The 17165-nt window shown below is 51.1% G+C and overlaps 1 protein-coding gene across 1 annotated transcript in view; it reads right to left on the bottom strand.

Annotated features, from left to right (window-relative positions):
* Positions 1 to 12214, bottom strand: part of EPHB4 (EPH receptor B4) — a 50964-nt gene extending 38750 nt beyond the window's left edge. Inside the window, exon 1 of the mRNA XM_081835630.1 lies at positions 11565 to 12214. Within this exon, the coding sequence (XP_081691756.1) occupies positions 11565 to 11616 (52 nt within the window). The 5' untranslated portion in view covers positions 11617 to 12214. The remainder of the gene's footprint in view (positions 1 to 11564) is intronic.
* Between the last annotated feature and the right edge of the window lie 4951 nt (positions 12215 to 17165).

Genomic DNA, 17165 nt, shown 5'->3' with positions numbered 1-17165 from the left:
GGGAAACGACCCACTGCTGCCAGTCCGAGCAGACATTACTGAGCTAGGTAGGGCACAGAGGGTCTGGATCAGGAAAGCCCGCTTCTGATGGGAAATAAAGACTGCTTAGTAGACCTGTAGTAATAATAATAATAATAATAATAATAATAATAATAATAATAATAATAATAATTTATTATTTATACCCCGCCCATATGCCTGGGTTTCCCCAGCCACTCTGGGCGGCTTCCAACACAATATTAAAATACAGTAATGCATCAAACATTAAAAACTTCCCTAAACAGAGCTGCTTTCAGATGTCTTCTAAAGGTCAGATAGCTGTTTATTTTCTTGATGTCTGAAGGGAGGGCGTTCCACAGGGCGGGCGCCACCACCGAGAAGGCCCTCTGCCTGGTTCCCTGTAATTTGGCTTCTCACAGGGAGGGAACCGCCAGAAGGCCCTCGGAGCTGGACCTCAGTGTCCGGGCAGAACGATGGGGGTGGAGACGCTCCTTCAGATATACTGGGCCTTTGAGTCCGTTTAGGGCTTTCAAGGTCAGCACCAACAGTTTGAATTGTGCTCGGAAGCGTACTGGGAGCCAATGAAGGTTTTTCAGGACTGGTGTTATATGGTCTCGGTGGCCGCCCCCAGTCACCAGTCTAGCTGCCACATTCTGGATTAATTGAAGTTTCCGGGTCACCTTCAAAGGTAGCCCCACGTAGAGCGCATGGCAGTAGTCCAAGCGGGAGATAACCAGAGCATGCACCACTCTGGCTAGACATTCTGCAGGCAGGGAGGGACTCATCCTGCGAACCAGATGGAGCTGGTAGACAGCTGCCCTGGACACAGAATTGACCTGCGCCTCCATGGACAGCGGTGAGTCCAGAATGACTCCCAGGCTGCGCACCTGGTCCTTCGGGGGCACAGTTACCCCATTCAGGACCAGGGAGTCCCCCACACCTGCCCGCCCCCTGTCTCCCAGAAAGAGCACTTCTGTCTTGTCAGGATTCAACCTCAATCCGTTAGCCGCCATCCATCCCCCAACCGCCTCCAGACACTCACACAGGACCTTCACCGCCTTCACTGGTTGATTTGAAAGAGAGGTAGCGCTGTAAGACGAAGGCTGCACCAGCGCTTTCTGCATTGCACGGGGTCGGGCTGGATGACCTTTGGGGTTCCCTTTGCGCCCCGACACAAAAGCTACGGCAAAGGATTTTTCTGGGGGAGCCAGGGCTGTTTTTAAACACTGCTAGCAACGCGCCGACAGATGCGGCAGTGGAAAGTTTCCGTAAATCTCCCCGTGCAACGGACTTTGCACGCCACACACGGCCACCACCCCATAGCAGACACCCCCTCCCCGATTCTGAGCGGCTTCGTTGCAGCCCGCCCCCTGCCAAACACCCCCCGCCCCACCCATCAGCCCACACTCATTCCTGCCTAAATCCGTCCCAGATGTGCAGGGATGTGACTATACAAAGGCCGCCCCCCAAACGAGGATTCAGAAAAGAAAGGGCCGGGGGGCGGGGGACGACTCACACGTGCCAGGACTCCTGGGTTCCCCGGAAAGCAAATGGGGCCCAGATTTTCTATGCAGGTTGCAGCAGGTTGAACGACTAGTGTGCAGGAAGCCTGGTCTTTGAATACTTATATTTCATTATTGCATATTTATGTGCTCCCCCCCCCCTCCGAGCAGCTCAAAAGGGAATCTACGTGGTTCTCTCCTCGGTCCTCACCTAACCCCAACAACAAGAGCCCTGCAAGGGGCTGAGAGGAGCCCCTAAGGTCACGCCCGGTGGGCTTTAGGGCCACCGGGTGGCGAGTTCGAATCCTGACCTCTCCAAGGCCCGGGTCCTCCGGCACTCATTGCACCGAACTGTCTTTCGCACAGCCGTCCTCGTTCCTTCCTAAAACCAAAGCGCCAACTTAATCGGAAGGCAAGAGGGCCGGCCGTTGCTCAGTTGGGTAAGAGCACCTGCTTGGAATGTAGAAGGGTCCCAGGTGCAAATCCCTCCAACGGCAGGGCGCTGCTGCCAGCCAGTGTAGGCTAGCTGTCTGGGGCTTTCCATCCGCGGTTGCAAGTCCCAACTTCCACCAATCCTGGCCAGCAAAACTCGAATTTGGAAAATGTTTTTCCAAATCTTCTAACTGTATTACGCATTTTTGTAATCATTACCAGCTACAGCGGCCTCCAACAAGAGAAGTTTCGATATATTAAAACGAATTAAGTCTTTCTTTCGATCGACAACGGCTCAAGAAGACCTAAACGGTTTAGCAATGATAAACATAAACCACGATAAGGCGAAGTTGCTTGATTTTTCAAGAATTCGCAGAAAAGAAAGCAAAATATGGTCTGAAGCTCAACATAAAAAAAAACTAAGATCGTGGCCACTGGTCCCATCACCTCCTGGCAAATAGAAGGGGAAGAAATGGAGGCAGTGAGAGATTTTACTTTCTTGGGCTCCATGATCACTGCAGATGGTGACAGCAGCCACGAAATAAAGAGACGCCTGCTTCTTGGGAGAAAAGCAATGACAAACCTAGACAGCATCTTAAAAAGCAGAGACATCAGCTTGCCAACAAAGGTCCGTATAGTAAAAGCTCTGGTTTTCCCAGTAGGGATGTATGGAAGCGAGAGCTGGACCATAAAGAAGGCTGATCACCAAAGAATTGATGCTTTTGAATTATGGTGCTGGAGGAGACTCTGGAGAGTCCCATGGACTGCAAGAAGATCCAACCTCTCCATTCTGAAGGAAACCAGCCCTGAGTGCTCACTGGGAGGACAGATCCTGAAGCTGAGGCTCCAAGACTTTGGCCACCTCATGAGAGGAGAAGACTCCCTGGAAAAGGCCCTGATGTTGGGAAAGATGGAGGGCCCAAGGAGAAGGGGACGACGGAGGATGAGATGGTGGGACAGTGTTCTGGAAGCGACCAGCATGAGTTTGACCAAACTGCGGGAGGCAGTGGAAGACAGGAGGGCCTGGCGTACTCTGGTCCAGGGGGGCACAAAGAGTCGGACACGACTAAACGACTCAACAACAACAACTTAAAATAATCCTTTTCTCTGTGTGTTTTTAAAAAGCACTATTGTATATTTTCCATTTCGTCTTGATTCGCAGATACGGTTCAAACCTTGAAATGAAATTATTTGCCAGCTGTAGACCAGAGACACCAGGCGCCAGGGACCGCGATGTACCGTTGGCCTGACTCGGGAGTATCGCAACCTAGTGTAAAAGTAGAGCATGCAGGATCAGGTCCAAGAAGGTCCATCTAAGTCCGGCCTCCTGCTCTCGCAGTGGCCAAATACCCCTTAGAACTTAGGAATCTAAGATAGACTGGCTCTGGAGCTGGAGGCTCCATTAGGACCTCAGAAGAGCCTGGCTGCAGGATCAGGCCCATGGCCCATCTGGTCCAGCATCCTATTCTTACAGGGGCTGCCAACCAGACGCCCATTGTGGCAGGATCCTCCACCAAAGCCGTCCAAACCGGCAGCCTCCAGTGGGAGGGAGTTCCACAGGCTTAACCACGCACTGCGTGAAAGAGGAGGGGCAGAGCGTAGTCATTGCGGCTAGTAGCTTTCGACAGCCGCCGCATGAATTTTTCCTCGCCTGCCTTTTCCTTAAACTAAAAAAAAAGAAGGCGCCACAAGGCAGGGGGATTCGAACCCGCAACCAGGCGCGCTAACCACCAGGCCGTCCAGCTCGCAGCCGGCTCCTCCAGAGTCGCAAGCAGGGTGGGAGAAAGGGAGAGAAGCCATCGCCACGCCCTGCCCTGCGTGCGTGGAGACTTTTTATTAATTAAATCCAGGGCACGGCTCCCGGCGCACTCGTTAATGCGCTCCTCGCATGGTTTAATTACAGCCGCGTCCTGCCCCCGTGGGCAGAGAGAGGGGGGCCCAGGTGTCTGCGCGCCCCATAAACGCTCTTTTTAATAGCCCCCCTCGGAAAAAGAAAAACGCGTTGTGCCATTCCTTCCCCAGGCCTGGGCAGGTCTGGAAAAGGCAGGGTGTAACATCACAATTGAACCCACAACAAAAGCTTTGCTTGGCTCCGCTTCTGTGCCAAAGCCAGGCCTCCCACCCCCCAAAAAACCCCCAATTATCTCACCGCCCCCCATTTTGCAAGACACAACGCAGGGAACATCTGCCCTTGCCCTGCCTGCGTTGGAATTGCAGTGGTGCCCGTGAAACAGGATTCGAACACAAGACCCGCTCTTCCTGCAGTTTGCGGCAACTGCGATTTGGCCCCATCGCCGCCTCCGACCTCAGAGCCATCCACCTGCCCAATCCTCTTTTATTTTTAGATAATTTTTAAATTTAATTTTCGCAACATTATAGACAAAACAAACAAATAAACATGGATCATAACCTTATTTAAATTACACTTATTAACCTTGTTAATTGACTCCCTCGCTTCCCCTTGGTTGAATTTCCATGCACTTTTAACGGTTTCCCAAATCTATCCTCTTTTAAAGACATCCGGTTCGGCGGCCGCCGCTTCCTTCCGGTGGCAAGGAGTTCCGCAGTTTAACGGTGCATAGCTGCGTTTGGGGAGTTAGCAGGAGAGAGCGAAGGGCTCACGGGGTCTCCAGAGGCAGTGGGTGCGATCCTTTTGGTCGCACGCCGCAAGGTCTTGCACAACGTGAATTCTCCAGTCGAGTTTGGCTTGGGAAGTTCCAGTTCCTGGATCCGTCCACCTGTCCTGGGGCAGACAGGAAGCGAGGAAAGGAAAAGGGACCGTGTTTTGCACCCAAGTCCCAATTCTGCGCTGCAAGAAGGAACTTTCGTTGATCTGTTCTGAATCTTGCAACACTCAGCTTTCTGGTCTTACGAGAGAGACTTTCTTCAATCCTGGATAGTTAGCCTTGCTGAAGACTTGACGTTTTCCTCCCCAAAAAAGTTTTCGATTTGAGTTCCTACTGAAAGGAGGCTGCATTTTAATCTTGTTTTTTAAGTTGTATTTCAATCAGATGGACTATATGGGATTGGCAGAAATGACCGGCAGAATCCGAGACCAGGGAGAAGAGTCGGTGGAAGAAGATCGGAAGAAATTTAAAGACTATCTACAGAAATATTGTAAAATTAATGAATGTTAGAATGATGTTGGATAGAAATTAAGTGGTTTCCAGCTGTAATGCTTTAAGAGAATATGAAAAAAGGGTTATAAACAGGTAAAAAATCTAATGGTAAGGATTTGCTGAACCAACAATTTGAAGTGGAATACAAAAAAGGGAGGTATGAGGAGGTCCGGGAAATAAGCTAAAAGAAAACTAGCAATGGAAAATCTGTGTGTTTTTAACTATTTTTATTTTGTTTTTGTTTTTTTCATTTTTATAGTAATACTTTAAAAAATCCTAATAAATATCCTATAAAAAAAATAAGATGTATTTCAATCAATTGTTTTATATCTGGTGTTAGCTGTTCCTGGGGACGGCAGGGTATAAATAAAATTATTATTATTATTATTATTATTATTATTATTATTATTATTATTCAATCCGCTTTCTCCAGACGGCGCATCATTTTAGGAACTCCTCTCAGCTCGCCTCCTCCTCGCCTTTTGTGTAAAAGTCCCAAACGCTGCAGCTTTTCTGGAAAAAGCAGTCTTATCGCTCCCTCCCCTTACTCTGGTTTTGAACCTTTTTGCAACTCTTCCACATCCGTTCCGAGACGAGGCGCCCAGAACCCTAGTGTTCCAAAATGCGGTTTTTGTGCAACGGCGCTATGATAACCGGCAGTGCTTTGTTTTTTGATTCTTAACCGGTGTGTTTCCTGCCAAGCCAAAGCAGCTTTTATCCGCCGAGGGTTCTGCAGCTGCATCCCCAAAATTCGGCCCCCCGATGTTTTGGGACTACAATTCCCATTATCCCTGACCACTGGGATGATGGGAGTTGTAGTCCCAAAACATCTGGAGGACCGAGTTTGGGGGTGCCTGCATTACGGCTATGCTTTTCCTCCAGGGTCAGAGGCAGCGGCAATTCCAAATCCCAGTTTCTGGAAACCTCAGAGTGCTGGTCTTGTGTTCGAATCCTCCTTGGGGCATCTGTGGGAACAAGATCCTAGCTCTTCCAGGTTCAGACACAGATCCCCAGGTTTTTCGCCCCGCACCCCGTCTTGGATGCTTTAGTTGAGATTCCTGCATTCCTCGGGGTTGGTCTAGATGATTTCTGGGGGTCCCCCTCCCAACTGGATGACCCCCCCCCCTTCTTATGCTCCCCACTTCCAAAGCTGCCCCACTTTTTCACTTTGCGCTTCCGTGCCAACATCAAAGCCCTGTTTCGGCGCCTGCCTGCCCCCTACCACCCCCTCCCCGCAAAATACTGATTTTTTCCCCATGTATAAGGCTATATTTCCCCCCAAATTTTGTAAGTTTAAAATTGGGGGGTCGTCTTACACACAGAGTGTTGCAATTCTTTATTTCTTCATTTGGGGCTCAAAAAGAATAGGGGTCTTATACAAGGGGGCGCCTTATACACAGGAAAATACGCCTGCTCTTTGCTAATGGGCCAGGGAGGGAGCCTCTGCTTGCAACTATGGGGCGGATCTCGATCTCGCCTCCTTTGATAGCAGAAAAGCAGCGTTACAGGCCCGGGCAGATGCAAGGCAGGGGAGTCTGTGCCTTTGATGGCTGAGCCAGGCGCTGAGATTAGAACCCGCCTCCGCCTCTCTGCGGTCAGAGGTGTGCCCGCCAATCCCCGTCCCGGGATGTGGAGGCAGCTCCGCAAATTTCTCGCCGCCCCACACGACCCGGGCGCTGGCAGCGCGCCTGGCGAGAAACCTAGTTTCTCACCCCCACGCAGGACAGAGACCTAGGACTCAGGTTTCTTGTCTTTCCTCTGCAGAGTTGGGCCAAGACCTGGGAGAGACCCGAGTTCGAATCACAGAAACCCACCCCAAACTCAGCCACGGCGGGAATTTTTCTCAGCTTCTGCCCGCGAGTCGCGGGTTCGAATCCCAGCTCCCGGTACCTGGAAAGCTTCCATTCAGTCTAGCTGAGCTCCTGCCCGTGAGCTGCGGGTTCGAATCCCACCTCCCAGTACCCAGAAAGCTTCTATTCAGTCTAGCTGAGCTTCTACCCGCGAGCCACGGGTTCGAATTCCACCTCCCGGTACCCAGAAAGCTTCCGTTCAGTCTAGCTGAGCTTCTACCCGCGAGCCACAGGTTCGAATCCCACCTCCCGGTACCCAGAAAGCTTCTGTTCAGTCTAGCTGAGCGCTAAACCTCTATTATGGCCTTTGAATCTCAGGGTTGTGGGTCTGAGCCCCCACATTGGGCAAAAGATTCCTGCATTGCAGGGGGTTGGGCTAGATGACCGCTGGGTCCCTTCCAACTCTTTCTTTTATGGGTTCTGCAAACTCCTCAAAGCAGCTGCACACTGGTTAGAGAAGCTTCAAATACTGAGCGTTTTATAAATGCAATGAAATGCTAACAGCCTCTCTCCCCATGGTTTGGGGCAGGGGGGTCACCTACCCGGTGATGCCAACCTGGGGCCTTCTGCATGCCAACCACCTGTTCTACCCGCTGAGCTACGTCCAAACCCCCTTTAAAACAAAGCAAGGCTCTAGTCCACATTGTTCAGAATGGAACGGCGCCCGTCTGGGGCTGAACCCTGGGCATTCTGCATGCCAAGCAGGCGCTCCCTGACCACCGAGTCCATCGGTCAGCAGCCAGGCCCCGTGCTTTTCACGCAGAAGTCTCCCAAGGTGAATAGGGTAATCTCAGCTCGACCGAGCAGGAAAGGTGCTGGTCCAAAGTCTAACCTCAAAAAAAGTGGACGGCTCTAGACTCAAATGACCCAATAGTCTGCACTGACATGCAGTGGTTTCGCCAGGACATGCAGAAGCACGGAGGTTAAGCAGGCAAGAAGAGACGGATGGCTGCTGCATGCCTCAAAAGCTTGGGAAGGGCGGACGGAATTTAAGCCCGGCTGATGATCAGGCCAGCGGCCCGGCCCGTCCAACAACCAGAAACCCGCAAGCAGGATTCGAACACAAGCCCCGCTGGAGATTCCGAGCACATAAAGGTAAAGGGACCCCTGACCATTAGGTCCAGTCGTGGACAACTCTGGGGTTGCGACGCTCATCTCGCTTTACTGGCCAAGGGAGCCGGCGTCCAGCTTCCGGGTCATGTGGCCAGCAGGACTAAGCCGCTTCTGGCGAACCAGAGCAGCGCACGGGAACGCCGTTTACCTTCCCGCCAGAGCGGTACCTATTTATCTACTTGCGCTTTTGAACTGCTAGGTTGGCAGGAGCAGGGACTGAGCAACGGGAACTCACCCCGTCGCGGGGATTCAAACCTCCGACCTTCTGATCGGCAAGTCCCAGACTCTGTGGTTTAACCCACAGCGCCACCCGTGTCCCTTATCGTTTAATCCTGGTCCGAAATCCTGGAAAGCCTCCGTCAACCGGTGTGGAACGTGGTGATCTAGACAGCTGCTATTCCTGCATTGCACGGGGTTGGTCTGGATGACCCTCAGGAGCCCACGGTCAGAGGCAGCGATGGTTCTGAACCCCAGCTGCTGGAGAGCAGCTCTTGCACTCGGATCCCGCTTCCTGGTGCCCCACAATGAGTATCTGGCTGGCCACTGCAAGAACAGGAAGCTGGGCCGGACGGGCCATTGGCCTGACCCTCATATTCTTCATGCTTCGTAGTTAAACGGCGGAACTCCCTGCCACAGGAGCCAACAACTTGGGCAAATTTACAAAGGAGGCGAGGACAACGGGGGGCTATTCTGTGCCCTCCCCAGTCAAGAGGCAGCAGTGCATCTGAATACCAGTTGCTGGAAACTGCAGGGGTGCCGGCCTTGCGTTCGAATCCTGCCCGTGGCGGGTTTTCCCATAACGGCACCTGGCTGCCTGCTGCGAGAACACGTGTCAGGTGTTCTCCTTCGCCAGAGATTTCTTAACAGAGAAAACCTGTCAGGGTTTTCTTCTGCACCGATTCGGGGTTGGTCTGGATGACCTTTGGGGGTCTCTTTCCATCTCTACAATGCTACAACCATGCCCAGATGCCTGCTCCAGAAAGCCCTGCTCTTCTTCTTACTTTCACAACCCCCCCTTTGCAAGCTTTTGAGACAAGGAGCGGCGAGCATCGCGGCCCCCCCCCAAAAAAAATTCCCATCTTGGTGGGTTGCAAAAGGATGGTTTTTTTTTTTTCCTGGAGCCACAATAGAAGATTCAATTAATGTGTTACATGCTCCGCTGCCCCTTCACAGCTTTGGGACAGACCTGACCTCCGAAGAGGAGATCAGGGACGGAGGCAGAGATAGTGGAAGAAAAGTGGGGTGGGGGCGATTTGGGGGGGGGCGAGATAAGACAGAAAAAAGAGATTTTACAGACCTGGGGTGGGTGGGGAAAAGATGGTTCCTTTCTGAGCTTCTTAAGGAAAAAAAAGGGGGGTCTTTTTTGCAGAAAGGGAGCATGCTTCAAATGTGTCCCCCCCCCAAATAAAATTCCTTGCTTTCTCTTGGCTTGGGGTTGTTTGGGGCTGAAAGCTATGAAGGGTTTTTTCCCCACTTTGGCCTGGATTTTAATCCCTTTTCAATGAGGTTTTAGCTTTTCTGGATGGGAGAAAAGAGGGGGAAATGAAGGGGAAATCAGGTGGGGGGGGGGTGAGCAGGAGGTAGAAGCAGATTCGGGATCTGGGTGTTCAGATTTCTTGGCCCTTTGGGGAAGGAGGGGGCGCAGGACTCCTGGGTTCTGGGCTGGCAAGAGATGGCAGGACTCCTGGGTCCCTCGGGTACCGTTCTGGTGGTCCATGTAGTTGAGGATGCCTATTCTGTGACCGTAATAATAAAATTCAAGTCTGCCTGGCAGAGGGAGGTTGAACCTCGAGCGTTCTGCATGCCAGGCAGTCGCTCTGCCACCCAGCCGCCATCTCTCCCTGCAGTTTAGCTTAGAACTGTCCACATTGGCCGGCAGCTGCTGCCCACTGTTTCAAAAAAGGAGAGATTCTCAGGCCTTCTGCACTCAAGGCAGCTGTCCTGCTGCTCAGCAAGAATCTATCCCCTGGCTCAGCAGCAATTGTGTGTGTTTTTTTAAAGAGGCATTTGGGCCAGCCTGGAGATGACACTGGAGGCTGAGTGAGGAACCTTCTGCACTCCCAGCAGCCGCTCCAGCACTAAGCCATGGCTTTTCCCTTAAAACGAAGCCGCTGAGACCCTCAAACTTTTCTAACACATCAAGGTGGAAACTTTTCTACGCTTTACCTCCCACCTCAACAGCCCCTTCTGCAGTCCTGCCACCCCAGCGGTGCCCATCAAGTGTTCAGCACCCAGTTGGCGGAAGCTGCTGTACCCACTAGGCGCCGCTCCTCCTCTGCAGCCTAACACAAAGCTGGCGGAAAGCGAGAGCTGTTTGACGGTGGAACGGAGTCCCTCGGGAGCTGGCGGGCTCGCCTTCCTTAAGAGATGGAGATAAGCAGAGGGCAGGAGGCTGCCTGCCAGGGACGCGATTCCTGCCCTGCAGCGGGTCAGTCTGGATGACCGTTGGGGGTCCCTTCCAACTCGCCAATTCTAAATCCCCCAACTAACTCAGGATTCCAGCTCCATGCCTTCCTCTGGGCTCCAGCCCAGTAACACCACCTCTTCCCCGCCGTTTCCAAGAGGACCCAGAAGTCCTTCCATACTTTCTTGCTATGGAATTGCAGAGTTGTAAGGGGCCACCTGAGGGTCATCCAGTCTGACCCCCGACAATCTGCCCAAGGACTCTTGATTCTCAGCTTCTATAGGTCCAAGACGCTGAGCTGCCCCCTCATTTCTCCCCCCCCTCCTTCCAGGGAACCCAGGAGTCCTGCAAACTCCCCCCCCAAGGCGCAGGGGCACGGCCTTCACCTGCCCCCAGGCCCCTCCCTTCTCCACCCAGGGGAGCTCAGGTGTCCGGACTCCCAGAATCCTTCGCTCTGCAGCAGCCCACCAAGCCCAAATCCCCCCCCCAACCCCAGGAAGAGGGGGAAAAAAGCACTTTATTTTACAACAATGGGAAGGAAAGCCCCACCCCAAGTCCTTTGGGACGACTGGGGTGGGGGGGACACGACAGGCAGCGAAGATTGATGGGCGAGGGAGAGGATCGGAATTTGGAGAGATGAAAGCCTATTGCAAATCGTTGTCCTTTTTTTCCTGGGGGGGCAAGAGAGCGCAAAAGGAAGCGCCGATATCGGGGGGGGGGGGAGAGAGGAAAGAAAAATCTATCGCTTCGCAGAGGCTCATTACCAAAGATCGATGGGGGACTTTAAAAAACACTTTGAACGCGCGCTTCAAAAATAGATCAGGCCTCGAGGAGGGAAAAGGAATGGGGGGGCCAGAAGGGGAAACATCAGAGGGAAGGAAAAATCCGCAAAACCCCAAATCTCCCTGTTAGCGGGGAGAGGACCCAGGAGTCCGGGGCTCCAGCTCAACTTCTGGAAAACCCAGAATCCTGGCACAACACCCCCAAATGCACTTATCAACAACAGTTGCACGCCCCCCCACCCCGAAGGGACCCAGGAGTCCTGCTGATTCCCAAGTTGGGAGATTTCGCTCCACTTGTGTGTGTGTGAGCGTGGCGGGTTTTGGGGTCTGGATCGGAACCCAGATCCCGTGTGGTACCTCACCTTCCGCAGCCAGGGCGAAGGGGATCCAGAAGTAGAGAAGCCAGCCAGCCATCGCTCCAGGAAAGCCAGAATGAGTCCCAGCAGGAGGAGGAGGAGGGAATCTCGGGATCCACAGCCACGAGAAAAGATTCCTGGGGAGAGAAATCAAATCCCAGAATCCCAGTTCAGGGGGGTCATGAAACAGAGATTCCAACCATGGTTGAGGCGCCTCTAGATTCCTCGCGACGCACACCCAGAAAAATTAAATCCTGTTGCGGAATATATGCGCCAACAAAGATAAAATAAAAATTCCCAACAACACAAAGCACCTACAAACGCCAAAATTAAAAAATTGTTCGGCAAACTCCTGCCTTGGCCGAACTTTCGCAGCTCTGTCTGGCTTTCCTCTCCGCAAGGTGGTTTTTCGGCCGAGACAATGCGATGTGTCGCTTTTTTGCGGGGTGCGGGACCCCCGAAACCGAGGCAGGAAATATGGATTGCACCCCTAAAAAAAAAAAAAGACCTTTTTTTGCAACAATAGGGATCCTTGCAACTTTTTGGGCATTGCGATTGTTCGGGGAAGACCGGGCACGCAATACTTTTCAGGGGGAGACCACCAGGTCCGTCCCAGGACAAAGACTCCAATGTTTCCCAAAAATGAAATCCACGATGGGAGCCCGGAATAGCAGAAAAATCCCAAGCGAAGGACAAAGGAACCCCCTTAAACTGCAGCGCCGGAGACTCTGGAAGAAGCAGCCAGTTGTGGTGCGGATCAGAAAAAGTCTATGCTGGGTTGGGTGAGAGCCAGGAGACTTTGGAGGGGGGGCAGAGGCGGGAGGGGGGCGGGATAAGTGGATCCGGGTTAGGAATCTGTTTTTAAAAAAAATTCCAAAGTAGTGTCATTCTTTTTTTAACAGCTTCTGTGTAGGTCTGGACTCTTGCCCCCCCCCCCCAAAAAAAACACAATTTTCCCCAAAAAATGTGGAAAGGGAATTCTCGCCCAGATTTGCACAGGAAAAGAAACTGTGATGCAAATACTTTGCTGGAATAAATTGGAGGCTCTTCAACTCTCTTTACCCCCCCCCCAAAACACACACACACACACACACACACACACACACAGGGGGGGGGGACTTTGCTCAGCAATCCAGGACACTTTTTCCAGGCCTTCCCAAAGGTTGTAAAAGGATTTCTGCCTTCTCCCCAAAGCAGGGAAAAGGGGGGGGGGGGCTCGCCTGGAAAAATATTTGCAAAGGCAGGATAGCAAACTCTCCCCCCCCTCCGGAAAAAAACTGCACAGCGAAGGCTTCTCCCTGAAATGTTTGCAAAGGGAGGACCCCTCCCCCCAAAAAAGACTTGCAAAGAGTTATCTCCTAAATATTTGCAAAACTGAACCCCCCCCCCGAATATTTGCAAAAGCAGAACGCCCCCCCAGCATTGCAAAGGTTTCTCTCCGGAATATTTGCAAAAACAGACCCCCCCCAACATTGCAAAGGTTTCTCTCCGGAATATTTGCAAATCTGAACCCCCCCTGCAAAAGCAGAACGTGCCCCCCAAAATTGCAAAGGTTTCTCTCCGGAATATTTGCAAAACAGAACCCCCCCCCCCCGATTATTTGCAAAAGCAGAACCCCCCCCCACAACATTGCAAAGGTTTCTCTCCGGAATATTTGCAAAATATACTTTCAGGTATATTTGCAAAAAAAAAAAAAACTTTCTGGACCCCCACCCCACCCCCAAAATACTTGCACTTCTCCCCTAAATATTTGCACAGCCCCCTTTGAGAGGGGTAGTAAGTCTACAAAAGGAACACCCCCACTGAAAAAATATTTGCAAAGGGGGTAGAAACAATTTTCCTTTTTTGCAAAGACCCCCCCTTGGGGGCGGGAATTTGAAGTGCGAAATTCTACATAAGAATAATTTTAAAAACCTTGCAAAACTACTGGGGAGGGGGGGTCCCCCGAAGGCGCCCCCCCCGTCTGATGAGAGATGGGGAGGATGAATTGGGGGTCCTGCGACTTGGACCCCGCGCGGGGCTCGGCTGCTAGAACGAACTCGTGAGAGGGGCGGGGCCGCCGGGAGGCACGCGCGGAACACGCGGGGAGCCCGCGCACGTGTGAACGCGCCAGAGGGCTCCGTGCACGGAGCAGCAGCAGCAACAACAATAGTAATTTTCATTGCTTGCTGCTTCTGTTGTAGTTGTTAACAATAATAATAATTAAAAAATCGTTGTTACCTTTCCCATTTTTTTATTATTTGTTTGCTGATTTGGACAATACTAATTGAAAAAGCTCAGATGTAAAACTTGAAGCATGGGAAGTCCTATTAAAAAAATACAATTTGGCAGAATATTTGGATTATTCGATATGTATAATTTGGAATATCTAATGTGATTGGATTGTTAAAGTAGAAAATTTAATAAAAAGAAATTTTAAAAAAAGAAAAAGATCAGATGTACAGTATACAGAGCTGGAAAGCCAGGGTAGCGAGAATTCTGGATTAGGACCTGGCAGAGACACGAGTTCAAATCCCGCTCGTGGCTACGAAGTTACCGGTCGCTGCTTCTTGGCCTAACCTACCTGGCAATGTTGTTGTGGTTGGGATTAAATTGGGGGGGGGGGTCCATCTCTGCCACTTTGAGCTTTGGGGGTGTCTTCCACGCCTGCGATCGGCTACGGTTCCAATGCTTCGCTGAAAGCAGCAGCGGGCACCTCCAGCAGCCACAAAAAGGTGCCCCATAAACCATAATAATACAGTGGTACCTCGGGTCAAGTACTTAATTTGTTCTGGAGGTCCGTTCTTAACCTGAAACTGTTCTTAACCTGAAGCACCACTTTAGCTAATGAGGCCTCCCGCTGCCTTGCAATTTCTGTTCTCATCCTGAAGCAAAGTTCTTAACCTGAAGCACTATTTCTGGGTTAGCAGAGTCTGTAACCTGAAGCGGCCGTAACCCGAGGTACCACTGTACACAGTTTTATCTGCAAAACGTGGCCTTAATCCAAAATTAATCGTCAAGGAGCATCAATATCGGTTCCTGTTAATTCCGACATGCCCGATGGGTCTCCCCCGGGGCGCCACTCAAGGCCCCCAAAAGCAAAACCGGCTCAAAATCTCACACAGGAAATCTCAGCCTAGGCTGGCATTTCTGGGCAGCCGCTCTGGTTGGCACTTCCTCGAGGTGGGCCTCATCCAGCACCCCAAGCCACCTGCCCTCTCCAATTCCAGAGGTTCGAGAGGCAAGGCTTTCCAGAGAAGGGAGGTAAAGGGTAAAGGAGCCCCTGAACATTAGGTCCAGTCATGGCCGACTCTGGGGTTGTGACACTCATCTCGCTTTATTGGCTGAGGGAGCTGGCGTACAGATTCCGGGTCATGTGGCCAGCAGGACTAAGCCGCTTCTGGCAAACCAGAGCAGCGCATGGAAACGCCGTTTCCCTTCCCGCTGGAGTGGTACCTATTTATCTACTTGTACTTTGACATGCTTTTGAACTGCTAGGTTGGCAGGAGCAGGGACCGAGCGACGGGAGCTCACCCCGTCATTGCGGGGATTCGAACCGCCAACCTTCTGATCGGCAAGTCCCAGGCTCTGTGGTTTAGACCACAGTGCCACCTGCGTCCCATATTGGTCTGCCATAGTCGAAACAAAATAAAAATATTCCTTCCAGTAGCACCTTAGAGACCAACTAAGTTTGTTATTGATATGAGCTTTTGTGTGCATGTACACTTCTTCCGATACACACAGAAGTTCATACCAATAACAAACTTAGTTAGTCTCTAAGGTGCTACTGGAAGGAATTGTTTTTTATTTTGTTAGCAAAAGGTAAACGGACCCCTGACCTTTAGGTCCAGTCGCGGACAACTCTGGGGTTGCGGCGCTCATCTCGCTTTATTGGTCAAGGGAGCCGGCGTACAGCTTCCAGGTCATGTGGCCAGCATGGCTAAGCCGCTTCTGGCAAAGCAGCGCAGCGCATGGAAACGCCGTTTCCCTTCCTGCTGGAGTGGTACCTATTTATCTACTTGTACTTTGACATGCTTTCGAACTGCTAGGTTGGCAGGAGCAGGGACCGAGCACGGGAGCTCACCCTGTCATTGCGGGGATTCGAACCGCCGACCTTCTCATTGGCAAGTCCCAGGCTCTGTGATTTAACCCACAGCGCGTCCCTAGAGAAGGGAGAAGGCACCCCAAAGATGACAAACTGGGCATCTTGCCCCCCTGCTCAGATTTTTCTCCTTTACCCTCCTCCTCCCACAGCAATTTACTCGCCAGGGCACTTTTCAGAGTACCAGCACCAGATTATCCAATAGGCAGAGCAAGCTCAGGGGACCAGGAAAAAAGGTGGATCCTCTCCACCTTTAAATTATTTTATGATTTATATTTAACACAAAAAAACCCCAAAACGTCACCGTGGAAAAAACCACAAAATTTCAGATTTCCTTACTCTCCACGCCACACCCTCCTCCCATTTTTCCATTCTCGTTTTAAACACGAGACGAGCCTTCTGGATCAGGACCCTCGAGGCCAGAATCCTGTCCTCACAGGGGCCAACCAGATGCCCGTTATGGGCAACCGGCGAGCAGGACTCGAACCCACGCTCTCCCCTCCTAGCAGCCATGAACACCCTCATCCTCTTAACGCCACCCAAATTGGTGGCTGGATGTTTAAGGAATCGATCTTAAATGTAGGCAGCTTGCTAAGATTTGTAAAAAAAAAACAAAAAACTTTTAAGAGACAGGTTTAGAATACTTTAAAGACACAGGTTTTTGTCTTTTTAGAAACAATAAATAAAAATGGTTAACATCAGAGGTTCGCCTGTTTGGGGAGAACCCCTGGAAAGTGAAAACAGGTTGCTTTTTTCCCTTTTAACTGCGCAATTAGGACGCCTTGCTATTTTACCCATAAAATTACGATAGTAAAAAGTAAACGTAAAATTAATTCGTAGCACTCTGCTTTCCGTAGTGACCCCTGTGAGGTTGCGGAACGTAATACTGGGCTGTGTGTGTATCTTTTATATACATTAAAAACGGAAGGCTGTCGTCGTATATTTATTTCATAAATTTTGCATACTGCTTTATTGTAGGGGGAAACCCTCAGAGTGGTTTACAAAACAGATAAAACAATATAATTATCGCTCAATGTTTACAACCACAAGTTAAAACGTTCAGAGAGCTAAAACCACAACAGAATAGACTGCAAAACTCATACGCAAACTCGGCCCTCCAGATGTTTTGGGACTACAACTCCCATTATCCCTAGCTAACAGGACCAGTGGTCAGGGGTGATGGGAATTGTAGTCTCAAAACATCGGGAGGGCCGAATTTGCCTATGCCTGCGTGAGGCAATCAGCAAACCTTTTCAGCAGGGGGCCGGTCCACTGTCCCTCAGACCTTCTGGGGGGCTGGACTATATTTGGGGGGGGGGAATGAATGAATTCCTATGACCCACAAATAATCCAGAGATGCATTTTAAACAGAAGCACACATTCTGCTCATGTAAAAACACCAGGCAGGCCCCACAAATAACCCAGAGATGCATTTTAAATAAAAGCACATATTGTACTCATGTAAAAACATGCTGATTCCCGGACCGTCCGCAGGCCGGATTTAGAAAGCGATTGGGCCGGATCCG

This window comes from Podarcis erhardii (genome assembly GCF_964252035.2).
Source record: "Podarcis erhardii genome assembly, chromosome: 13".
NCBI lineage: Eukaryota > Metazoa > Chordata > Lepidosauria > Squamata > Lacertidae > Podarcis > Podarcis erhardii.
This window is presented reverse-complemented; position numbering and strand designations above follow the sequence as displayed.